Source organism: Lampetra fluviatilis, chromosome 1 (assembly GCF_964198595.1).
Source record: "Lampetra fluviatilis chromosome 1, kcLamFluv1.1, whole genome shotgun sequence".
NCBI classification, from domain to species: domain Eukaryota; kingdom Metazoa; phylum Chordata; class Hyperoartia; order Petromyzontiformes; family Petromyzontidae; genus Lampetra; species Lampetra fluviatilis.
The window spans coordinates 31,453,031-31,478,603 of record NC_136275.1 but is presented as its reverse complement, the minus strand read 5'-3'; the positions used below and the strand labels follow the sequence as shown (position 1 = coordinate 31,478,603).

The 25,573-nt window shown below is 48.9% G+C and overlaps 1 protein-coding gene across 2 annotated transcripts in view; it reads right to left on the bottom strand.

Moving 5' to 3' along the window:
- Positions 1-25,573, bottom strand: part of LOC144934639 (caspase recruitment domain-containing protein 11-like) — a 59,092-nt gene that overhangs the window by 11,222 nt on the left and 22,297 nt on the right. For both annotated transcript variants that reach the window (XM_078860671.1, XM_078860681.1), the window contains exons 10-22: positions 25,304-25,459; positions 24,466-24,532; positions 23,591-23,679; positions 22,698-22,831; positions 21,646-21,815; positions 19,195-19,303; positions 17,045-17,246; positions 16,327-16,453; positions 14,788-15,028; positions 11,231-11,330; positions 9,659-9,772; positions 3,777-3,903; positions 1,921-2,088 (exon numbers count right to left, since the gene is read on the bottom strand). In XM_078860671.1, coding sequence (XP_078716797.1) covers positions 1,921-2,088; positions 3,777-3,903; positions 9,659-9,772; positions 11,231-11,330; positions 14,788-15,028; positions 16,327-16,453; positions 17,045-17,246; positions 19,195-19,303; positions 21,646-21,815; positions 22,698-22,831; positions 23,591-23,679; positions 24,466-24,532; positions 25,304-25,459 — 1,804 coding nt within the window. The remainder of the gene's footprint in view (positions 1-1,920; positions 2,089-3,776; positions 3,904-9,658; positions 9,773-11,230; positions 11,331-14,787; positions 15,029-16,326; positions 16,454-17,044; positions 17,247-19,194; positions 19,304-21,645; positions 21,816-22,697; positions 22,832-23,590; positions 23,680-24,465; positions 24,533-25,303; positions 25,460-25,573) is intronic.

Here is a 25,573-nt window from a genome sequence, read left to right as displayed (position 1 = left end):
CTTGACGTTCGGCCAAGGCAAACAGACAGCGTCGTGAGCACAAAAAAACCCCCTTGTTAACGACCGGGTGTTAACGACTAATCGCGTAACAACAGGCCTCCATAGAGCCCAATGTGTAGTGTATAGTAGTGTAGTGTATAGTAGTGTAGTGTATAGTGTAGTGTATAGTGTATAGTATAGTGTAGTGTATAGTGTAGTGTATAGTATATAGTATAGTGTATAGTAGTGTGTAGTGTAGTGTGTAGGAGTGTGTAGTGTAGTGTGTAGTAGTGTAGTGTATAGTGTAGTGTAGTGTATAGTGTAGTGTATAGTAGTGTAGTGTATAGTAGCGTAGTGTATAGTGTAGAGTAGTGTAGTGCCTCCATTGAGCCCAATGTGTAGTGTATAGTAATGTAGTGTGTAGTGTAGAGTATAGTGTAGAGTAGAACCCATCTTAACGGCCACCCTTGTTAACGACTAATCGCGTAACAACAGGCCTCCATAGAGCTTAATGTGTAGTGTATAGTAGTGTAGTGTATAGTGTAGTGTATAGTGTAGTGTATAGTGTATAGTGGTATAGTGTATAGTAGTGTAGTGTATAGTGTAGTGTATAGTGTATAGTAGTGTAGTGTATAGTAGTGTAGTGTATAGTAGTGTAGTGTATAGTGTATAGTAGTGTAGTGTATAGTGTAGTGTATAGTGTAGTGTATAGTGTATAGTGTAGTGTATAGTGTATAGTGTAGTGTATAGTGTATAGTGTAGTGTAGTGTATAGTGTAGTGTAGTGTATAGTAGTGTAGTGTATAGTGTAGTGTATAGTGTAGTGTATAGTGTATAGTGTAGTGTATAGTGTATAGTGTAGTGTATAGTGTATAGTGGTGTAGTGTATAGTAGTGTAGTGTATAGTGTATAGTAGTGTAGTGTATAGTAGTGTAGTGTATAGTAGTGTAGTGCCTCCATAGAGCCCAATGAGTTCGCTTACCGACCATCCCCCTGCTAACGACGGGCTGTTGTAGGTACAGCAAATATTAATTCATGAATTGATTAACCATGTTTCTTTTATGTCACGTGTTTATAACGTTGTTAGTATCTTTACAGATCAAAATCCATTGTTTAAATATTATAAAGTACGTTTTTTGGGTAAAAAATGGTAACTTTCCATGCTATCTGAAGAATGAAGCCTTTAACGTGTATTTTTTATACTCGCTTAATGACCAAATCACCTAACGACCGGTTTAGTGTAACCAATCGCTGTCCTTAAGAAGGCTTCTACTGTGTTTATATATACACTCTAATTGTGAGTGGTGGCACAGTGATTAGCGCGCTACACTTATATTCTGACGACCGGTGTTCCGATCAATGCTCGTGCGCAACAAATGCCGAGTGGCGCTTAAACACATCCTGCGCCACCGCTAGCTCCACTCGGCCTTAAACGATGACACCCGCTGTGGTGCGGAAACATCAATGTGGAGCTACCAGGGTGGTGTGGCACGGTGCTGGCCATGTCAGCCTTAATTGCTGCTTGCCGAGAGCACTTTTGCCAACAGTTCTGTACACGATGGCATGGAGGATATTTAACGTGCGTTCACGTCAAGTAGGGGGTGAGGGGAGATTCCTCGATTCATCGGTTTATATCGATTTTAAGTTCGTGATGTGTGCGGCAAATCGCACACATGCGAGAGTCGATGTGGTTAGAGTCGTACGTCGTATGAATGGGTTCGCATCATCTCTCCATCCACTGGAGGCGCTACGATTGACTGCCGTGTTGAAAAATCGATTCTTTTTTTTTTTAAAGGAAATTGCTTCTCGGAGCCCAGACAAATCATTGCATTCCCAGGGTTGTGAATTATCATTCCACCCTCTTTTATGTACGAGTAGTCGTGCGTGTGTGTGTGTGTGCAGCGGGGGTCTGTGCGCGCGGCATGTGCGGCTGTGCGCGTACCCATGGGACACTCGGCGAAGTCGGGGCCCGTGAACTTGGGGTAGACGACGCGGCACAGGAAGGAGGGCAGCAGCAACACGGGGCGGCGGCACGGAGGGCGGCACGGCCGCACCAGCGTGTAGGGCATGAGCGCCGCCTGCCCGCTGGAGTCGGCCTCCCGCTCGCGCTCTGTGGGCAACACATACACCCAGCGTCATCGTCATAGCCACCAGCAACTATCTCCATCATTGCCACCTTACAATCACCATCATAGCCAGGAACCATCTCCATCACTGCCACCTTAGAATGACTGTGATACTTCGCAACAATCACCAATATTTGTAACTCTTCTGATACTGACGGCGGGGGGCCAAATAATCAAAAGGCGCGTTGACTTTCTGACCGCTGTGCAGGGTTGCATTGAATGAGCTGTGCACGCGAGCAAAGACGCTGTGTACACACGTCGCTAGTGGTGGCAGCAGGTGAGTAAACACACAGGTGTGGTACAGAAGCCCTTTGGGGTGGCGTGCAGGGGGGGGGGGCAGAGGGGTGCAGCGACTCACAAGTCCACAGGCAGCAAATCAGTGAGAAGGGCCCAGGCTGGCAGTCCCACTTCACTGTGCGAGGGGATTGGCAGGGGGGTGGGGGTTACGGAGGGGGGGCAGCACTCCTCACCCAATGTAACCACTTCACAGGACGGGGGCAGGTGCCCAGCCGCCACAGCTGCAGTACTGCACAACGACTCGCGCTCTGCCGCTTCACGAAGCTGTACTGCACGTTGTGCCGAACATGGAATAGCACGCGGTTTAGAATTCGCGTGCAAGTATTGTTAAGGGATTAATTTTTTTGTTCGCCAGCGGTTTTCTTGGCCCCACCAGCCCCTCATGACCAACCGCCACCGCGCAGTGCACGCTTGAGTACAGCCAGAGAGGAAGGGGCATTCCATTATAAATTTTAAAATAAAACTATTTTTATTATACCAGGTAAGGCCCACGGAGCTATTTCGCACTTTTTCAGAAGCAACCTGGCCACAAATGATAGCTCAACAAAGTGGCTTATCGTGTGTAAATTACTTTAAACGCGTGATGTTGATTCTAAATGTGGAGGGATAAACCGGAGGACCCGGAGAAAAATCCACGCAACCGTGGGGAGAGAGAGACACAAACTCCAAATATACAGCAGGCGTCAGGGTCAGTCGGGATCTATCCCACGACCTTCTGCTTACCAGGCGAGGTAGTTAATATTTCGCCACTCTAGTGCCTATTTATTCAGCTGTACCAGCAGAAGAGGAGCGATGTATCATTGAGCAAACGGCCCAGAGAAGGGAGTTCAACATCGTCAAGAGGCATAGGCCACAAGGAGGGCAGCAGAGGCTTATCCCTGTAGTGCTTAAATAGTTCTGTTTTGTTAACCATCCTCCCAGCAGTTTTTTTTGGCCAATTTGGGCTAATATCCTTAAGCAGAATATTAGTGCTGCATACAACCACATTTTCCAAAATGTGATTTGTAACTTTCATCCTTACCCATGTATCGATAGTTACATTTCAATGTGCAATTTTATTGAGGGACTCCTGTGTGTCGCCTTGGTGTGGTCTGGCACTGTGTTTTGCTGTTGTTTTGATGTCTTGCCCAAGCTTGGGAACGATCGTACTTATGAAATGTTTGCTTTGAATATTTGATCTATTTGACGCATTTGTTTTGAGTAATTTGCTTACGTTTCCCAATACTTTGCGTGCCTGTCGTGTTTTTGTTTTGTCGTTGTAACTTGCCGACCCACCTGCCCCTACTTGACATCTGTGGAACAAAAAAAAACGCGTCGTAGCCCAGCGGATTTCCCCGGGATAAATAAAGATACCGATCCTCACTCCGACACTCACCAATGCCGTCCAGCGGGGCCGGAGCCTCCCAGGCCCCACGCAGAGGCCCCGCCGTGCCCGCCATGAGGCGCACGCGCTCGCCGCTCGACTGCTGCTTGTACGGCTGCACCTCCGATCGGCCCAGCAGCTGCTGGGCGGGAAGGTGGTGCGAGATCGACAAACAGGCAATGAACGATGAGGGAGCGGGCACGAGACGTGCCAGAGGGGGGTTGAAGGTTGGCGTCGGTAAAAAAAGGAAAAGGTGAGGACAGGATGAGGGTGGGTGTTGTTGAGGTGTAAGAGGTAAAAGGTGCAGCCCTGCAATTCCCCGCTCACGTGCCACTGCTGGTGGAACGGCCTCCACTCGAGGGGAGCTCCTAGAGAGAGAGCCCCCCTCGAGTAGGAATTTGGGCTCATCGTCCACGCTCACCAGATTTCCTTAAATCAAAACATCAACTTTTAAGCGCTGCACGTAGCCGTGAAGCTGAACACTTGATTCGTAAAAACTAAGAGCAAACTACGGTTAAATTTTTCACTGCGACAATCAAAACTGTACGATTCTTACGTGGGAAAGTATCATAAGGCTTGGAATAGGTAAAAGAGTACCCACACTTTACCCCACCACACGTGACCTGCCGAGAGTCTAACTGCTGCTCCCGTTTATATTGCTTGGGTGCACAGAGGCATGAGGATTTAATAAACTTGCACCATTGTTTCAACTGCGGGAGGTCAAAAAATTGAACAACTTCTGGATTGCCATTTCAGTGTTCTAACCATCGCACAACGAGTGCCAACACACATGAATGTGTAATTAGCTATGGTTGGGGGCACCATGGTGGCGAGATGTTCACTACCTTGCCTGGTATACAGGAGGTCGTGGGTTCGAGCCTGACACTGACGCCTCTATATTTGTAATTTCCATGTCCTCTGCGTGGTCATGTGGATATTTCTCCGGCTCCTCTGGTTTTCCCTCCACGTTAAGAATCAACATGCATTTAGAGTATTTGGCAGCTATAAATTTCCACATGAGCGATCATTTGTGGGCAGGTCGCTTCTGAAAAAAAGATCTACATAGCTCAGTGGGCCTTGCCTGGAAACATTAGTAAAAATGCTTCGTTCAGAGTTTAGTTTACAATCCCTGCACGGGTCACTCTGGACGAAGGGGTTCTGTCGTACAAGTAGTGGACCATACCCCACGTAGTCGTGCGGGTCGGGAGCACAGACGGGCAAGCGCAGAAGCACAGCAGAGCAATAACGTGCCACCAATGCTGGCTTTATGGGCAGGTTGCCCTTGAAAGAGAGCAGTTCATCTCAAAATGGCTTACGGGTTTCAAGAGAGGCTAAAGTCGAAAGCAATGAATTTCACTTCAATGCCCTCTGCTGATCACCACAGTAGTACGAGTTTTGAGTGTCACTTTTTCAGTCTCGTTTGTACATTTGCGATTGCTCCATTGAACATGCAAACTGAACAATATGAATTCCATCAGCAAATACTGAACACGAATAGTAAGTAATCGACTTGATGCAGCGGTTATTCACAGCGATACGTTGTGAGCACAAGAAATCGATGTCGTTTGGATTACTGCATCGTTATGTCGTTATCAACGAGAACATCGTTGTTGTTAATCGAGCAGTGCATCAGCCACGTGTCCCTGTGTCGTAACATTTAGTCACCCTCTTAGGCGAGGTGTTGGGCTCAGCAGGAGCAACTCAAGTTCCCGGAGAAAACCCATCACGGACGAGGAGCTCTCCAGATCCTCACAGGTAGGAGAAGAACCCGCTTGTTGCTCATACCGCCTCCCAAAGACGGATGTCATGTCACGGCTCCTCGTGTATCACTTGATTGTTAATCGCATTTTACGTTCTTAGGGGACGCTGCTATGGTGGCTCACAGGACTTGCAATACACAGCTCGGCGGTTCCAGACTCAACCTCCCGGAGTGGCAGTTGCAACAATGGGGCAAGTTTCTCAAACACGCTGCTTCTCTGCATCCAGCAGTGTTCATGGATTCACCACAGGTCGTGTCAAGTGAGAGTACTCATACCTTTTGAAGACTTTAAAAATAATATACTTTTCCACGTAACAATTAAACAACAATGATAATATTTTTAACTCGTCCAGTGTTCAGCTTCTGGCTATGTGCAACACTTAAATTGGAGATTTAAAGGATATTTGGTGCTTCGGAGTCTCGCTGTAAGCCGCCAAGGAAGTATGGCAGGTAGGGTTTATCGTAGTTACAACATCCTTGCTTGTAGATGCCACAGAAAGAAGTGCTTGAGTTTTAAAGGTATTGTTTCCATGACACTTATCATGGTACTCATCACGTAGGTGGCACTATCTCGCTTTCCACATTTCCTTTATGGCTCCAAACAGCGATTGCCAGTCCCTTTTGCTGCTTTGCGGAACAAATGTATACATAGGATGCATAACGGCCGGCCGACATTTCAACTTTACATAGCAGACTTTTGTTTAACTTTTCAGAATGATATTAATGAAAGTCTTAGTGGACTTTTTCGGCTGCAATCCCAACTTACTTCAAACGCATTCTAAGCCTCATATCTCTGGCAGAAAGTCAAAGTATCCCCCTTGCTTCATCAAATAGGCACCGAGCCGTGCTCATTTCCATTGGCTGTCCCGAGCCATTGGTGGAAATCCCACATTTCTAATGGAAGGACCAGTCTATGAGATGACCACTAGTGACTCTCCAACAAAACATAAAGACCCATCACCTCCCCAACCACAGCCAGTAAGTAAAGGAATTGTTGTGATTCGGAGTTTCAGAATCGTATTTTACATATATATTTTGTGGCCTCAAGTGGCTTCAAAGGTGACAAACCATTAAATATAACAATTAATAATCGAAAAATAAAGATTCTTACGTATGCTACGCGATGGACGCACCGTGAGCTTTACAACAATATGATCCGAACAGCAGATGCGTCAACACGTCCACAAGTGTTCACCGACTGCTGCTCATTTTACCGACTCGGAGGAATTGAAGAAAGAAGTTGACCTGGATTTGAACTCCGTTAATCCGCGACGACACGCATGGCTACTTGCATTTCCTCTCGCCCACCGCAGGTACTCAATTTAGCCCGAGTCGTCAACTTTGGGGGAGACCCAGTCACGTGGGGATAAGTCGACAGCCCCAATTGCCACTGTGGTTGCTAAGGACCGTGTACTGTAAAGTGCATCACAATCGCTACGAAAACAGCTCCCCACTACCATTACCAACCATCATCAACCATCAGCCCCACCACCATCAGCGCCAGTGCCATTAACAACAACCAGACCACAGCGGCAACAAAAAACTGCAACAGCAGCAAAAAAATGTATATGCAAGCACACGGATCCCACCGAACATGTGTGTGGGTGATTTCCCTACAGATTCAGACGCAGGATTTACATAACCAATTTAAGAATCGTTTCCAGAGAGACCCTACCTCCCTCTAGTGGAGGCGCAGGTCTGACGAAGGCATTTGGCAGAGCAGCAAGAGGTGCTTTCAGTCGGCGCACTCGCGAGCATTCGTGACGCACCTCAACCTCGGACGAATTCAATGTTTGCGGTCACTGCGTTCAAATATCTTATTGTTCTACGTACAGAGTGTGCCTTTGTTGAAATCACTTTACGCAATAAAAAACGGTATGAGCAAAAACATGGTACCATAGCTTTCAAGCCATACGGTTTACCCATATTCTTGTACAGATAAATTGAGTTTCAGTTCCATACGGCATACAGCCGTTTCAATACAGGGATTTTTTTTTCTATTTGTTTGTATTTCTCCATTGTGATGGGACTTTGTAAGATAAACGTTGAGATTTATAATGGCACGGGGTGACCAATAACGTCTGAATTGGTCTGTAATAAGGGACAGGTACATGATTGGGATGGCAGGGGCGTGCAAGGGATAAGGGACGACCGTCTGGTTCCTCTATTCTGGCAGCCCCAGACCAGCAGTGGAACTTGGCCATTCCTACCACAGAGGCCACTCTCCTCCATAGGATGGCCAGTGTTCACGCTCTGGGAAGTCACACTCATTTGTTGACCCTGGAAGACCTTATGGGGCAGAGTTGACCCTTGCCCAGAGTCAAACCTGCAACCGCCACCACGGTGTGTTTAACACTACAGAGTGCAACACCAGGCTGTTTCTTAAATCGGTCGCCATGCAGTGTATACAAACACACACAAACACTGTATGCAGGTAGCAGTTTGCAAATTCTGTGAACACTTTGAAACGACCCAAAGCCTTTTGATTGCTATTCACATAACGTACGCAGAGCCACCAGGGCAGAGACCACAAGAGTTTTTTTGGGCTAGATTGCATTAATATAAATGTGTCGTTAAACCCACCACCACCCGACACAGCCAATTAAGGTTCGTCACGTAAACAAAACATGCCAATTTGTTACTCGTTCATCACACCGGTGTGTTGGAGAGTAAACCCATAACATTTGCAATTCGCGTACAACATTTCGCCAATAATTACAACCAGCCTCATCAGGTGACAAGACATAATTGTGACCAGAGTGTGCGAAAGAGGGGCATATCTTCTGAGATATATCACTTAGCCAAGAAATAAATAACAAGACTAAGGAGCACTATGTCAGTGCACATTCGTAATCGAATACCATGTAAAAAAACACGGAGTTGTTTGGAAACATCGGCTAGATTGGGCTGCAGGGGCTACGATGGATCACGCGTCGTTGCTGCACAGTGAGTGAGCGAGCTCTGTGAACAGGGGGGCCGAATTCCAAAGGGCATCACCCGAGTTTCCTAAACACAACATTTAAATATTGCTCTTGGCAAATGTTTTTTTCGCATATAAATAAATGCCGGCCAATTTTTTTTTTATTCACCATAAAACCTTTTTTTTGCTTATAACTTTCTCCAAAACCAAGTTTTTGTTTATATGTTTCACTTCAAGGTTTCTTTTATTATATTTCTTAAGCGTGTAGAACGCGGTTCCCAAAAGTATCCAGTTGAAACGCTCAAAAACGATTTAGTAAAAAAACGTAAACTATGCAGCGCAGCTGCTCTATCAGCCGTGGCCACGGTAATGGCAGCCCCGGGGCTAAAAAGTAATCACAGACAGTGTTCAGCACAGCTTAGCCAACACTAGCAATTATAATTATAACATTACGTTGTTAATTCATCTATTTCATGGCGCCGTATATAATTGCAATTTATCATAACGATGCTCAATATTTTTTTATTATTATTCTGTTTTCTATTCTGAGTGCCTGCGAATTTCCATTACACGGTGGAAGCTTGCGCTGTTTTATTCGCGGTGCTGGTGGCACTGCTGGCTCCGTGCGTGGCACTGCTGCCGCTTTTGACCACCTGCTGCCTACTACTTACGGCCCCTTACTAATGGCCTATAATTAATCATTGCCACTTTAATGATCACACACCAGCGTACTAGGCGCTGGGTAGAGGTGTCACGGTTACCCCCCCCCCTTTCCCCTCCTTCCTCCCCCCACGATTAAAATTCAAATTCAGAATTCAAGTATATAAGTCAAACACGTGACGCAAAATGGCGATGGTACAAGACATGTACGGTTGGCTTAAAAATAGGTATTGCTTCATGAATTGATATTTCTTGATGGCTCTGTGTTAAGTGCTGCCCATCACTGGGTGGGGGGGGGGGCTTGCAAATCACACAGGTGGCGGACAGAGAGAGGCCGTCCCCAGCAGCATCAACTAAACCGTCACAAACCGAGGGTTTACCGCGGAGCGCCGCGGTTGAGCGTGGCCTGGTAAGAAGCAGCACAGCTGAATTTCGGGGGAGGGGGGGGCGGGTTGGAGGGGGTGGGGAGTCTATCGGCAGAAAGCCGCAGCAAGCTGTGCGAGGCCGATTATGGGAAGGGAGGTGGGTGGGGGGAGAAAAAAGAGGAAATGAAACCTGCAGGAAGTGGTCGATGACGCCCACCCGGAGGCCGCTTCCTCCTGGCCGGCCAGTGTCCACCGCCCGGGGGCCACCGTCACTCGGGAGGCTGCAACTGCACTGCAGGGAACCCTGGAACGAGGGGGGAGGAGAGAGCGGGGATCTTGCGAGATGTATCTACGCATGTTGAACTTCTTTCGCACCGTACGTAGCCGACCCGTGCTAAATCGGTGCGGGGGAGGGGGGCAGGAATGGTGGTGGAAGCGATGATGGAAAGAGATGGCAGGAGCGCGGGCCAGCGGCAGGTCCCGGATGTCAGTTGGAGCTCTGAGAGCAGGGTGGGGATTTTGAACCGGGCCACCAAGTCCACTCTTGATTTTGTTTGGGTTATTCTGCGCCACCCATAAGTGACGTTTCCCTTGCGCGGTGCGAAATACGTCGTGGAAATTATAAATCCCAGAGAAAGACTGCCGCTCTTGAAACCCGGATAGTGATTTCTGGACAAATGTTACCCACAATCCACCAAGGACGCCTTTAAAACCAGGGGTCAATTACCGTTGTAATTGTCTCATTCGCAAATTAATTTGTAAGCACGAGATAATTGTATTTTCAGCCAAAAAAACTTCTGTAATTGCAATTACATTTTGACCTCAGGTTCTGGTTAATGTGTTTTGTGCAATTTTGCTCCAGCGATTGATTATGGAGACCTCTGGTTTATGTTACCCACAATCCACCAGAATAGCTGTACAACGTTTTGTTATCATACACTGAATGGGCTCCATGGTGTTTGTAAAGAGTTCGGCATTAACCTAACATGTTATATGCTACTGATGAGACTTGGTGCAGAAGTCCCACAAAGATGATGGTCTACAATGTTATTTATCTTCATGCTGGAAAACATAACCTTGTTTTTATTTTGGGGACCTCTGGTATAGTTTTTTTTTTATTAGGGTCATTCTTTACATGAGAAATGCAATGGTGGCGTGCGTCTGTAAGCCACCACTGTCAAGGCGAGAGTTGGCGAATCATACAAATTTCATGAACTTCTCTTACAATGAGCGTCGAGGTGCCATAACCCAGTCCAGCACGTGGATGAATCTGTCCGTTTCCATCTGTACGGGGCGGCGGGGGGGGAATCAGGTTGCCCAGTGCGCATGCGTGGAAATCTCTCCGTTTGTTTTCTCCCACGTGTATAATGGAGTTTGGCAAAACATCCCAAGTCAGGGCCACAGAGCTTGGGCAATTGTTGCCGCCACTTTTGGCTGCCTTTGCACTTGTCTCCGATGTCCCACGCCGCAATTTGTGCATGTTGCAATTTTGCGACGAAATTAACTTGTGCGCTTTAATACGGATCAAACTGTACTTGAGAGGTAGCAGATTTTCAAGCGACACATTCCGTTTATTTTCCCCAAACAAAAAATTGCTGTCCCGGTTTGTCTGCAGTGGGAGTTGAAACCTTTGACTTTGTGGAAACCGACGTGATGACAAGTGCTGACCACGAAAGCCACTGTTTCCCCGTCTCATTAAAATCGATGCGACAGCAGTCGCACGGCGCGGCACGACTTGGGGACATTTCTGTGCCTAACCCACCTTTCTCATCTTGCCCTGCGCGCCATAGGAGTCCGTTTCATCCGCGCTGGTGCGTCGATTCATGAGCCTCTTCAGCTTGGCCAGGAGCAACTGCTGGGCTCTGAGCGAGAGAAATGTGCCCGAGAGAGGAGCAAACAAGAGAAGCAGCGACGCCTTTTTATTTAAATTCAGGTGAGAAGCGACCAAGACCATTTCGTTCTTGAATGTCATGGGAATAATTTCAGGTGCTAAATGCAAATTGTTGAGGTCTGCTCGCCACGGAAATGCTTCATGTACTTTTGCTAATCCTCCATTGAGACACCGTAGCCTACAGTGGTTTACTAGCAAGAATAAAACATCTCTTTTGGAATGGAGACCTGGATTACAAAATGTGTAAGGTACAAAGGAAATTCATGATCAAACGAGATCCCAATGACAAACTTAAGGGTAACAACAAGGTGGCTACGTGGCTTAGGGGTTAGATCGCTGAAGCTGGCATCACTGAATCCTAGGTTTAGATCCTGGCAGCCACTCTTGACTAAAGCGGTGTATCAAGAGTCGTAAATTAACAGTCTTAGTCCGGTCACTGTTAACTACACAAAAAAAACCCCATCATATTAAAGTTGGATTTGTACTTAATTTGGTGAAATTCTGGGTTTTTAGGAATTAAAAACATTGCATTGACTGTCACAGAATGGAAATATCTCTGTGTAGTAGGGTGGGAGGGTAAGTGCTGCCATGTGGTCTGTACAAGTGTTTCTTTTTTACGTTGAATGGTGTCACATATATGAATGGAGTGCTCTTGCCAACAACGTCTGGTAATCCAACAGCATTTGGTGAACAAGCCTGATGCTTCTGATGAGAGCCATGAAGGTGAAAAGCGGTCCAGAGTTCAGTCCCTTCAACAAATACCCTGAATTCTCAATGCCAATGCACAATGACTTTGTGTCGAGTGTGCAAGAGGTGATAGAAGCAGTTCTGTGATATAAACTTCTGCCGGCCATTGCTCCGCGCTCTGAGCGTTCCGAATTAATTACTTTACTCGTCGCCATCATGCCGACAAAGCACGAATCGCGAAAAATATGGAAAATAAAATGTAAATTAAGGTAACAAATAAAAGTTCTACGCGCGATTTAAACCGGACTAGAGACAAAAAAACATTTACGTTCATCCGGTCTGCAAAGTGAAGCCAGTAATCAATTAAAAACCTCTCTGGAAGGAAAAGCTCTCTAAGAACAACAACAAAACAATTATGGCGGAACCAATGATAGTGTCGAGCGTCTTTTTCTTTGCATTTTTGGTTGAATGGACAGTGCTTGTGCGCGTGGGCAATGCCAGCTGGTGTTCTCCCAGACTGCAGGAGGAGGGAGAGAGGGAGCTGGGAGGGAGGGAGCTGTGAGGAGCAACAACAGCAGTGCGAGAGGGAGATTGTAGATTTTCCCACACCCGTCTTGGCAGGGAAGCCAACTCAGCTGCTGAAGCCACAGCCACCTTCCTGAACGCCCTCTCACTCTCCCCAAGTCTGTAAAACTGACACCACATTCCTTTTCAAATTTTACATCTGTAATCACATCTGACTCAATCAATGGGTGGCACCTAGCCAAGACGGTGAGGTATTTATAGAAGACATTTACAATAATACATTGGAAATAATGAGACAAATGCCAGCCCTTTGTATATCCACTCTTGAATGAAGCCTCTATCTGGTATAGCATCATTTGGACCACACAAATGCCGTGAAACTCTCTTCCCATGAGGGTCGAGGAGGTACTGTACTCGAGCTTGCCAACAGAAGACGGTGCTGCAAAATGTGGGCGAATATCATCATTATTTTAATTTACTTTTATTAATTTTAGTTTTATACCTACGTGACTTTACCGAAAAAACCTAAGAATATGAATATCATCGTCCCTTCTGTATGGGATAGAGCGTTGCCCCCTCGCAAGCGTGGGGTTTTCTCTGGGTGATCCGATTTCCTACCACAAGTATGGGCACACTCATTATTAATTGGCTGAAAACACGAGTACACCGCTTGGGCAACTGCTGGCGCCGGACCACCATGTGGCTGCCCGTCCTGCGTGTCTGAGTGTTGTCGTTGAATCTGCTATTCATGGGGCTTGGTGCAGCTTGAGGAAGGGCGGCCAGGACATTGTTTGTCACCAACATTAGCCATGGCGTGGGACCAGATTCAGGTTGACAGGTTTATAGCTCCGTCCATTATCTCCTGCACCGCTGCTCACCACCAACAATTATAATAATAATGCCCGTTATCTACCCGGTAGTAATCCTCAATGACCCTCAATGATTTTTCAGCAGGCTCCTGCAATGTATTGTCAAATCCATGCATGGGTGATTGGCCTCGTATCTATACGCATGCAACTCAGCTTTAAAGGCAATAATGCCAGCGCTGTTGAAGGACAGCACCTATTGAGGCGAGCATTCGAACACAACTACGATCACACAAACCATTGCCCCCTTTAACTCCCAAGGCTGATTGTTGGTACCGCGCAGCGTACAATCAGTTGAAGCTGGTTTGACCGAGAATAGTGTTATGTACGCCCACTAATTAAACTGGTTTATCAGGAATGGAGTGCTCGGTGCACAATCCACCACATTGCTGCTCCCATGTACAAAGACCCCCGTATAGTCTTAACAGAATGTAGAGGAGCAAGTGCTGTTCGCGAGCACCTATGAAGGCCGGAGCGGTACACGAGGGGGGTGGGTGGCCAGCACCACGCCCGACCACCTTTGTCTCCCCAGGGGCGATGTGTATGCACCGCATCGGGTACTCATTTGAGGCCGAGTCGACCTAGGGGAGGCCCAGGACCGGTTCACACACATGGAAGCTACACACACACGGATAGGGAAGCTGCCGAGCAAGATAAAGCCTGTGTGGAATAACGCACGGGGTCCCACCACTGTGTGCGCGTGTGAACGCAAAACAAAACCGCTCGCTCACAATCGCGGCATCATCGCCGCTCTTAAGTTACGCATCCATGGGCCCCAATGACGGGCAGTGATGGTGGAGATGGTGATGACGGTATTGATGAAAAAGGTTGTGGTAGTGGAGAATGTGGATGTGATAGCTGTCGTTGTAATGTTGAAGGTGGTGGATTTTGTATTGGTGGTTGTGGTGGTGGTAAAAATCGACATGTGATGGTGGAGAGCGGTAGGGGAGCAGTTAGCACACTGCCCTACAAACCCAGTGATCAGAGTTCAATTCTTGCTCACGGCCAACATCATTGACGATTATCTGAACCGGTCCTGGGCCTCCCCTAGGTCGACACAGCCTCAAATGAGTACCTGGTGCAATGTTTAAACATCGCCGCGAGGGAGACAAAGAGAGTCGGGCGTGGTGCTGGCCACCCACCCCTTCATGTGCCGTGCCGGCCTCCATAGGTGCTCGCTAACAGCACTTGCCCCTACAGTCTTTGTCTTTGCTGCGAAGGTGGCGGTGGTGTAGATGGAAGGGGTGTAACGGTGGTGGAAATGATGGCATTGGTGGTGACGGTTGGCAAGTGGCGACGACGGCAGTGGTGGTGGACACCGGCGAAGGCAGCGGAGCGAGCGAGCCTCACCGCAGGAAGCTGGGCAGCGTGCCGGTCTCGCCGTCGCGCATCGTGTAGGGGTCGACGCGGGAGCAGCGCCACTCGGCGCGTCCCTCGTACAGCGTGTCGGTGACGTGCAGCACGTCCTCGCAGGCCGCGTGCATCGTGCAGCCCTCGGCCAGGCCGCACACGCTCGCGTTGACCAACACGAAGAAGGAATCGCCCGACGTCACCGTGCCTCCCTCCAGCAGAGCCTGCAGCTTGCGGTGGCCTGCGCAACCCACGCCCCCACAATCACAAGCGCGGCCGCATATGCGAGACGTTTAACAACGTTTAACAGCCTATTTTTTACTGGCAAATGAGGTTCCAATGGTGTAAATGCTTACCCGGAGCTCTCATACTCTGATGGTGCATTGTCTTTGAGTTGTGCACCTTTTGGCGTCATCTGGTCCAACCCATGTGAGACTAGGCTCTAAGGAAAGCTGTCTCTGGTGTGGACCAATCAACTTCAAGGACAGTGCACATTATCAGAGTTATGTTTTTTGTTTGCATTATGACTGCAGGTATTGTGGTCTATGCAAACATGACTCCTTGTAAAAAAGGTGTCAGTTTTGTTGCCAGATAGAAGGGTAAAAAACCAATTATCAACGTTTAACAACGTTTAAGAACAACAATACCTTGCTGATCTCGTCCAGGAGCATCAACCAAATCGTATAATTAATTTTCATGCACATTATGTAATGCATCTATCATGAGGATACGTTTTAGTCAATTAACTGATGAATCATTGCATGCTTATATGGATATGCAAAGTCAAACCTCCCATGTACAGCTTTGAACAGACTCTTGGGGCAAGTGCTGCTATAGAGAGCAACTATGAAGGCCGGCACGGCACACGAGTGGGTGGGTGGGTGGCCAGCACCATGTCTCGCTGCCTGCCTTTGTCTCCCCAGTGCTGATGTTTACACAACGCAACCAGGTAGTCGTTTAAGGCTGAGTCTACCTAGGGGATGCCCAGGACCGGTTCAGATATCCGTCACAGATGTTGGCTGCGAGTGTGCATAGAAGTCGGGGTCTCTGCGCGCACTGTGCCAACGACCACACTGCCGCTGCCCATGCAAACACAAACAGGTCACCGGGAGTGAACGAGTGCTACTCTGCTATTTCTAACCAAGTTTTCCGATTGCCTCGAGCTACCACAAAACTGAGATATGAGATTGCTGTTGCAGCAAACTTGCGTAATGATTAACAGATAGCTAAAGTATATTTATAAAACCTTTTTTTTCTGTTACTGGAGAGGAAAAATATTGTGATGTGTTTTATGTACCAGTTAGTTTTTGACAAAATGTTCCCACTTGGCTTTTTGGGCGTACAGGCTTAGTTTGCGAGCTACAAAAAAAGGCGAAATTAGAAATTTTCCAAAAAATGTACAGAACACCACCACCACCACCACGTACGATCGCTCCAGAATCTTGTAAACTTGGGTCTGTAATCACACCCCATTACGCCCGCGCCTAGGAAACGAGGGCCATGTGGCTCAGCACGGGAAAGATGTGGCGTCATCCATACCATCCATGTTGGTGCGCACGAAGAGCTGCACGTGCCCCTGGCAGTGCTGCAGGGCCCAGAGCGTCTCCTCCTTGGTGGAGTTCTCCAGGGACACCTTCTGGACCTCACCTTTCACCTTGCCTTCCAGCTGCATGGCCACAGACATCATCATCATCGTCGTCATTAGCCATGATCAATTCGCTGCTGGACAAAGACCTCCCCAAGCCACCGCCACCACCCCCAACAGGCCCTACACTTTAATGGTGAATGGGTTTTTTTTTTGCGCATCCATATTTATCCCTTTGTTTCTCAGAGAACTTTCGTAGACACAAACAAAAAGATCGACAGGATTGCCTTTAAGAGGCTTTGGGGGGGGGAGGGGGCAAGTGCTGCTTGCGTGCAACTATTCAAGCCAAAGTGGTGCACGAGGGGGTGCTATGTATGTATAACTTCTTTTACACCCTACAGAGCCAACCGTGCTAATCGGAGGAGCAGCCCGCACCACGCCTAGCCAGACTTGTTTCCACGGTTTAACGTTTACACACCGCACCAGGCACTCATTTGAGTATTGCTCGATTCAAGGGTGGCTCTGTACCATAACACACACCAGCAGTAAGCCAATTGGCTACTCAAATGCACAGGAGCAGCAGCAAAAGGATAATAGTAATAATAAGAATACATCATCAGTGCCGCTCAATTCGTGTTTGCGTAAGCTTATGCGTGGGTGCGCGACACTCACGGCGAGCAGCTGGTAGCCGGGCTTGAGGCCGGCGCGCTCCGTGGAGGAGCCGGGACGCACGCTCCGCACGAACACGCCGCTCTCGTTGCCACCGATCACCGTGACGTCGTCGCGCAGCGAGACGGCGCTTAGGCTCGCCTGCAGCGTCGGCCGGACCGGCGCGGCCGGGACACTCACTGAGTACGCGGATGGACGGAACGGCCTGCGGCGAGAAAGACACGGATCCACCGCTCGTCCCCCACCTCTACTTAGCATCACAGCGAACGGAAGGGCGAGTGCTGCCCGCCGAGGCGGACGTGACACACTAAACGACAGGTGGTGTGGTCAGCAGCACACCCCGGCTACCTGTCTCTGCCCAGTGCTGATGTTTATGCACCACACTATGTACACATTTAAGGCTGAGTCGATCTGCGGGAGGCCCAGGACCGGCTCTGATATTCGTCACCGATGTTGGCTGCGAGTGTGCATAAAACTCGGGGCGGCGCGCACTGCCAAACATCACACTGCCGCTCCCCATACAAACAGGTCCATGGGAATTGAAGCTTTCGTGACTGCAGGAATCCACTCTTTGGTTCTTTCGGTAAAAGTCACGTATACGTGACTTTAAAGTAAACCCAATTGTTAACTTCATTGTGACTTTACCGAAAGAACCAAAGAGTAAGGTCAATGGGATTGAACGAGTGCAACTCTGCTATTTCTAACCAAGTTTTCTATGGCCTAGATCAACCACAAAACTGAGATGTGTGATAGGAGTAACCCTACGGGACAAGCAGTACAGGGTGATATACGATTTTCCACCAATATGCATGGCTGGGAATTGAACCCGGGTGGCAAACACTTGCAAGCGCACACACACGTGGGATGCTCACACCTGGTTAGAGAAAAATAAACGGCCAATACAAAAAAAGCAATTGTTTCCCTGCTAAAATGTGTGTTGGACAGTAATTATATTTCCTCTGGTGATGCTAAGAAAGTGACAGGAATTCCATATCACCATGGCATCAGACAGCGTACCGACTCATTCCGTTGGCTTTGGGAGAGTTGATGTCCAACCGGGCTTAGGAATGGCAACCTTTATAATTACCAGTCAATCGCTCTGCCAAAGTAAATACGTGCATACATTATTCACAGAACATAGTGCTAGATTTGAAGCCTGGATTTTAAAAGTGGCGGCCAAAAGTGACTCAATTGGAGTCTCAAGGTGAGCGAGTTGAATACCCCGGGCCCGGTGAGGTATGACTGCAGAATATTAACCCCAACTTACGATTTTATTTTTCTTTCCTTTATTTGCTTCCAGCTCAGACTTATAAAAGTGTGTTCGATTCTCCAGAAACAAACGATCTTTGCTATTGATGGCAGGTCTCCCACCTACATTTAACGCGTTGGCATTTGCCACCAATGTTACGGATTGTCACGTTTTGTTGTTGTCAGAGCCTCCTCCACCCGACACAGCCAAATAAACAGAATTGTCACGTGTCCATTTGCTTCAACACACTAGTGTGTGTTGAAGAGCAATCCACAATGAAGTTAACAATTGAGTTTATAATTGTTATTTTTTTGCGTGGATTATCCGCCGAGCAGTAGCAACGTTAGCCGCTTGTTGCAGGGATTCACGGGTTCGAATCCAGCGGCCGCCCTGATTAATACTGCCCGTGTACCAAGTGTAACAATACGGTGGACGTTAAAGATCCTGCGATGTCATTCACGAGAGAAGGCCATTGTGTGCCGGCGTCATGGACCCAAAATTGCAACGTTGGAAATATTACCCACAAATTGGGATTATATGTAACAACCGTTGTCCCCCTACTGTGAAAACAACATGGCAGGACCGTCTTGACAAAAGAATCATGAGACTCCGTGAGGATTTCCTGGGTAAAACAAAAATATTACGTACATCGTCCACTGTGCTAATTGGAGGTGCTGGGGGGGGGGGGGGAGGTGAATGTTAGCGGAAGAGATGATGGCAGGAGATAGTAGGAGCGCAGTTCAGCGGCAGGTTCAGGATTTCAGTTGTAGCTGTTTAAGCTTTGGCCACGATGACATCTTGACCTTCCCCGGTGCACACACCAACGTTGGGCCAAACAACTTGACAGGTGCGGCGGTGGCGTGCTTCTGTGTCTGCGTGTCGGCTCCATGTGCCGGGCACCTGCCTGTTGTCAAGGTCAAGCTCCGCCAAGAGGCTCTCCATGTTCCCGAGCAGCGAGTCGCAGCCCGAGGAGGCGAGCGACGAGCGGCACGAACTGCTTCCCGAGCGCTCCCCTGCGTCGCCACAGGCGAAGCGAGAGAGACAGCGGCGTCGCGGTCGCACACACGGCTCCTCATCGTTGTCCTCCGCAGGAGGATTTCTCCATTCGCTCGTTTTAACGGAAGGCATCGGCGACGCTGTAAATGCCCCCCCTCCCCCCCCGCTGCCGTCATCACACCTTTAAAAGGAGGAATGGACGAGATCCACTCTGTTTGTGAACAAACAACTGAGTGGATAACAAAGAAACAATTGCATCTTTAATCTGCTGTTATTAATCCATACGAAAAGAAGACCGAAAGGCAAAGGTGATAATAAAGCCAGCAACTGCTCGCCCACACGACGTTGCTGGCGGAAAGAGCCTCCGTGCTTCAGCGAGCTCAAGAAGGCTGCAGAGAGCTCTCCCTCTCTCTCTCGACAGATTCTCCATTTCATCATTTCGTGTGACAATGCACACGCTTCGACAATGCCTCCCTCGTGCAGAGGTCGCCAGTTTCGTGTCGTGGGATCTCCCGTCCCGATTGTCCCCGGGACTAAAGGTGGTTCACCACGGTCAGCCGGTCGGCAGGGTTGTGGTTGGACGGGGTAACGTGTGAGTACTCCCCCTCTCTTCCGGGATGTTTGGCCAGAACCCTCCAGGAGGCCCTTCTGCCAGCAGCAGCAGGAACAAGTCATTGCAGGGCTGCAACTTTACCTTACGCGTTGCAAAATGCGTACAGTAACACTACGCAAGTGATCAATTACATCAATCAAGTGGTCGGTGAAGACGGGCTCTGCCCTCATGTTGTGTAACATTGTGAAAAATGACACGCAATCGCGTACACCATCTTATCTTTATTTATAGAGCGCTGTAGCTCAAGGCGCTTTGCATAGTTTAGAAAGCGGTTACGACAACAACAGTGATCTAGATGGCAGGGGCTATGCACAAGGGCCGAGGAATGAGCGACCATAACAGAGGGCAATGGTGGGTCACGGAAGGGCAGGGGAGAGACGGAGTGGAGGGGTGGAGTGGTGAGGGGTGGGATGAGGAAGGGGATGGGAGGAGAGGTGAGGCTTGAAGAGAGGAATGGAAGAAGGTTAAGGAGGGGGGACTGCTTAATATACAGGGGCAGTGTTGAGTCTATGGTGCAGTGTTGAGTCTATGGTGCAGTGTTGAGTCTATGGTGCAGTGTTGAGTCTATGGTGCAGTGTTGAGTCTATGGTGCAGTGTTGAGTCTATGGTGCAGTGTTGAGTCTATGGTGCAGTGTTGAGTCTATGGTGCAGTGTTGAGTCTATGGTGCAGTGTTGAGTCTATGGTGCAGTGTTGAGTCTATGGTGCAGTGTTGAGTCTATGGTGCAGTGTTGAGTCTATGGTGCAGTGTTGAGTCTATGTGCAGTGTTGAGTCTATGGTGCAGTGTTGAATCTATGGTGCAGTGTTGAGTCTATGTGCAGTGTTGAGTCTATGGTGCAGTGTTGAGTCTATGTGCAGTGTTGAGTCTATGGTGCAGTGTTGAGTCTATGGTGCAGTGTTGAGTCTATGGTGCAGTGTTGAGTCTATGGTGCAGTGTTGAGTCTATGGTGCAGTGTTGAGTCTATGTGCAGTGTTGAGTCTATGGTGCAGTGTTGAGTCTATGGGCAGTGTTGAGTCTATGGTGCAGTGTTGAGTCTATGGTGCAGTGTTGAGTCTATGTGCAGTGTTGAGTCTATGGTGCAGTGTTGAGTATATGTGCAGTGTTGAGTCTATGGTGCAGTGCTGAGTCTATGGTGCAGTGTTGAGTCTATGGGCAGTGTTGAATCTATGGGCAGTGTTGAGTCTATGGTGCAGTGTTGAGTCTATGGGCAGTGTTGAGTCTATGGGCAGTGCTGAGTCTATGGTGCAGTGTTGAGTCTATGGGCAGTGTTGAGTCTATGGGCAGTGTTGAGTCTATGGTGCAGTGTTGAGTCTATGGGCAGTGCTGAGTCTATGGTGCAGTGTTGAGTCTATGGGCAGTGTTGAGTCTATGGTGCAGTGTTGAGTCTATGGTGCAGTGTTGAGTCTATGTGCAGTGTTGAGTCTGTGCAGTGTTGAGTCTATGGGCAGTGTTGAGTCTATGGTGCAGTGTTGAGTCTATATGCAGTGTTGAGTCTATGGGCAGTGCTGAGTCTATGGTGCAGTGTTGAGTCTATGGGCAGTGCTGAGTCTATGGGCAGTGCTGAGTCTATGTTGCAGTGCTGCTCAATGTACAGGGAAAGTTGATTGCAAGGAGAAGGGTGGAAGGAGGGAGAATGACTGAAAATGAATTGGCCACAGGGAGGTGGAGGGAAAGAGAGAGAGAGAGGGGCCACCGTAACGACGGGTCCTCCGACGGTGCACGCGGCTCTGGGCTGGGACCGGTTACCGTTAGCGACGTAGGTCCGGCACAGTGGGCTCAGGGGGGTCAGCGGGGTCAGCGGGGTCAGCGGGTTGTGGGGATAGCTGCACGCGTCCCCTGCTGCGGTGTCGACTCCGCCGAGACAAAGCGAGTCCTCGTCCTCCTCCCTCACGTTGTTCTCGGACACGGTGGAGCTCCTGAGGTGGGACGGCAGGAAGAGGATTGGGAGGCAAGGCTCGGTTTGCAGTGTCACCGGTGGACGCACGACAGTTTACCCACTCGGTTTTGTGTTGTTGTCGATAATTGTGCGGCTGTAAGCAAAACTGAATTCTGCGATTCCACATCAGAATATATTTTTTTCTATCAGTCTAATGGCTTTCCAGACCAATATTGTCCAGTCGCATTTGTTCATGCGAGCAAACTCTGGACCAGTTTTGTCTCATCAGTAGGGCCCCATAATTTAGATGGCGTGCTCTTGTCAATAACACATCATAAGCCAGCGGCAAAGGAAGAATGGTGGTGCGACAATAGGAGTTTGATCGTGTGTGCGTGTGTACGTGTGTACGTGTGTGAGCACATGTGAGTGTATGTGAGAGTGTGGGCATGTGGGGAGCAGTTCACGTTCATGGCCAACACGTCATGATTATCTGAACTGGTCCTGGGACTTCCCCTAGGTCGAATCGGCCTCAAATGAGTATCTGGTGCGGTGTGTACGCATCGTCCCCTCGGGAGACAAAGGCAGCCGAGCATGTGCTGGCCATGATAGGTGCTCGCCAACAGGACTTGCCATAGCAGTCTGTTGTAGGCTAAATGCGGGTTCTTTGTTTTGCTTTAATGTGAGCGTGAGAGAGTGACAGCGTGTATAAGCAAGTGTGAGAGCGCGATTGTTTGAGCGCGAGTGGGAACGTGAGAGCGAGCGAGTGCGAGCGAGTGTGAGCGACTGTGAGCGCGAGCGTGAGCGCGAGCATGAGAGCGGGTGTGAGCCATTGTGAGTGTGAGCACGAGTGCGAGTGTGTGAGCGATTGCGAGCGCGAGTGTGTGAGCGAGCATGAGCATGAGTGTGTGAGCGTGACTGCCACCTCCTTGGCATGGGCCTCTTCTTGTACTCCTGCACGCGGCTCTTGATGGACTCCTGTCCTGGCGGCTCCACTTCGGTCGACATGACGCTGTTGAAGCGGTCCCGTTGCTCGTCGTTGGCCATTCGTGAGAAAAACTAAGGCGGTCGAAAACAATGAAGCACCTTTGAGCTGATTTCCCAGCATGCCTTCACTTAGCACGTACACCACACGTCCGAGTCTTTAGACGAGAGGTTAATCTTCACCGCCACCACCACCACCGCCGCCTCGGCCGCCGTCATCACGGGTAGCGTTGTTATCTAATTTAACAAGTAGCCCTTCATGACCAATGGCATCATCAACACCACTTTGTCCTTTGTTATTATCTTCAACGTCATCGTTCATGTAATTACTACCCTAATCGTCACTTAAATGACACTTGCCATTCTATTACTATTCACTCGCCCTCGAAGAGAGAGAGAGACAGGATGGCTCGGTGCGAGGAACCGTAAGCAAGCAGGAATGCAGCCACTTGGTGAGATGGTGCCAACAATTGCCAACTGTCCTGCTTTGTATTAAGATGGTACCAGAATACCCAGAAGAAAAAGAAACCACGGTCCCATACTATCGGAATAGGTGGAGTCCACATTTTTGCTTTACTGCCTTCTCCGGGCGAGCCAGGGCTATGGCACCTTGACGCCCACGGGAAGGGAAGTTTCGCATCATTTGTGCGATCCACCAACCCTCGCTGCCTCCACAGTGCTGGCTTACAGGCCACGTGCGTAGCATTCCACCGCCACCGCCTGGCTAAATCGCTATCCATACGCCGCATATCCCACTGTCTGTTCACTCGTCCCTCCGTCCGTCGTCAGAGCACGATCTGCCCCGTCAGCACATGCGGCGGGCGGAGTGCTCACCATGTTGTGCGTGTCTTGTGTGTCGTCGCAGTCATCGTCGCCACTGTTGGCCGAATCTCCGTTCTCCTCTCCCGGCGTTCCAGTGGCCTCTGTGCGTGTGTGGCAAAGCGCAGCATGTCGGTGTGTGTTGAACTTCTTTCGCTCCGTACATAGCCAACCGTGCTAATCGGAGGTGAAGCACAGCCAAGCGTGGCATGGCGTGCACCGAGACCGACGTGGTTGGCGCACCAGTGTTCATTTTGTGAAAGGAGCGAGCGATGAAGACGTTCAACGGTTTTTTTTGGTCAACAAAGGCTAAATGGGCGAATAAACATCATCAGCCACAATGAGTCAGACTACGCTGACACAAATGAAGGCATGACCGACTATGACGAGAATTTGTTTTCCCACCAGTCTGAAAGAAGACAAAGACTAAGATACTAGAGACAGCTGTTAACTGAGGAAGATGGAAAAGGACAATTGGACATCAAATGTACAATAAATGTTTGATACTGCTTTATTTGACCTGATTGACAGAGTAAAATTTCCTGTCGAAGATTTTGACTAACAGTGCACAGGTTGTCAATGATGTAAAATGCTGAGTAAGTTAATCCACATGGCTCTGAGCATGGCAATGAGAAGATAAAGCCACCCCATCGTACTCTTGAATTCATTTCCCAGAATGCCTTTATTTCCCAAGTGTACAATGAGTGTATTTAATTGACAGGTTACTGTAGTTAACAAGTTTATATTTAATTACTTACAAAGAAACACTTACGCAGAAGATTCCATAATAAAATACCTTGGCTGCTTCTCTTACATTTAAATCTGCGTAACTTCACCAGACATCAGCTCATTAAATAAGCGCTTTAATTAGACATTGAAAGCACACTCACCACACTCTGGCTTGCCGAGGTTTGACTGCGAGGGCAGAGTTCGTTGCTTTATAACCTTGACTCGCTGCTTCTGTCAGACACAAGAATGGCATTGTTATAGACTGTGCACCGCAAAAAACAAACAGCCACAATCAATAAATGGCTCCCTACTGACGTCGCAACTTTGGAACTGTCGTCGTCATTAAACCAGAACAAACTCGACATTATTATATATCACGACTTACGGGAGCGTCAAGACGACAAGTGTATGGATTGTGCAGAATGATTGTGAATTCCAACTGCTTTCGAGTGTGGGCAATTTCCCACAATTGCCACCATTCAGTTTACAATCGCCTTGTCCCAGAGCCCGCATCCGTTTACTTAACAGCTGATGGGAAGTTTGACTGTTGCGAGTTTTCCCCATTCACAATGCCTTTCCGAATAGAGGGCCGACTCCCGAAATATGGGACCGATTCGCACACTGAAAATCGACGTGGCAAATACCAATCTTAAAAGAGCGACTCGGCAACAAAGCCACCGCAATCGGCACCACCGCCACCTCCCACCCCACTCCGCCCCTTCTACCCCCTCACTTTTATTCCTCTCCCCACCTCCTTCCAAACAAGAACCTACCTGGGTGGGGCCGTGAGCACAATTTTCTCCCCTCCCCTACAACCCCAGGAGCACCGGGTTTGGTCTTTTGCCCGCTGAGTTTCTGTGCCCTGCTCCACCCCCCTTCTTGTTACAGTTCATGCTTTGTTGTGTCGGGCTCTTGTGAAACCATAAACGCGCGCAATAAAAAGAGACCGCTAACCAACGCAGGCGTTCTGCCCCCCCCCCCACCGCCGCATCATCCCACCTTGACAATCTTCTGCCGGACTGGGGGATGCTTTTTTTTGCTCGAGCTGCCATCGCTCTCGCTCGTCGACTCCTCCGAGCTCTTGGCGCTCTTGCCATCGCTCGCTTGCCAGAACTGCTCGATCGTGTGCGGGTTCAGCCGCGCGGGCAGCGTTTGCTGGGTAGGTGGGGGGGGAGGAGGTGGACAGAGGGCGCAGCTAAGAAGACTTCTCAGCTTCAATACGCAAGGGTGGCGCTCGCGTGCGGTCGGCTTTGTCGCTGCGTCTCTCCA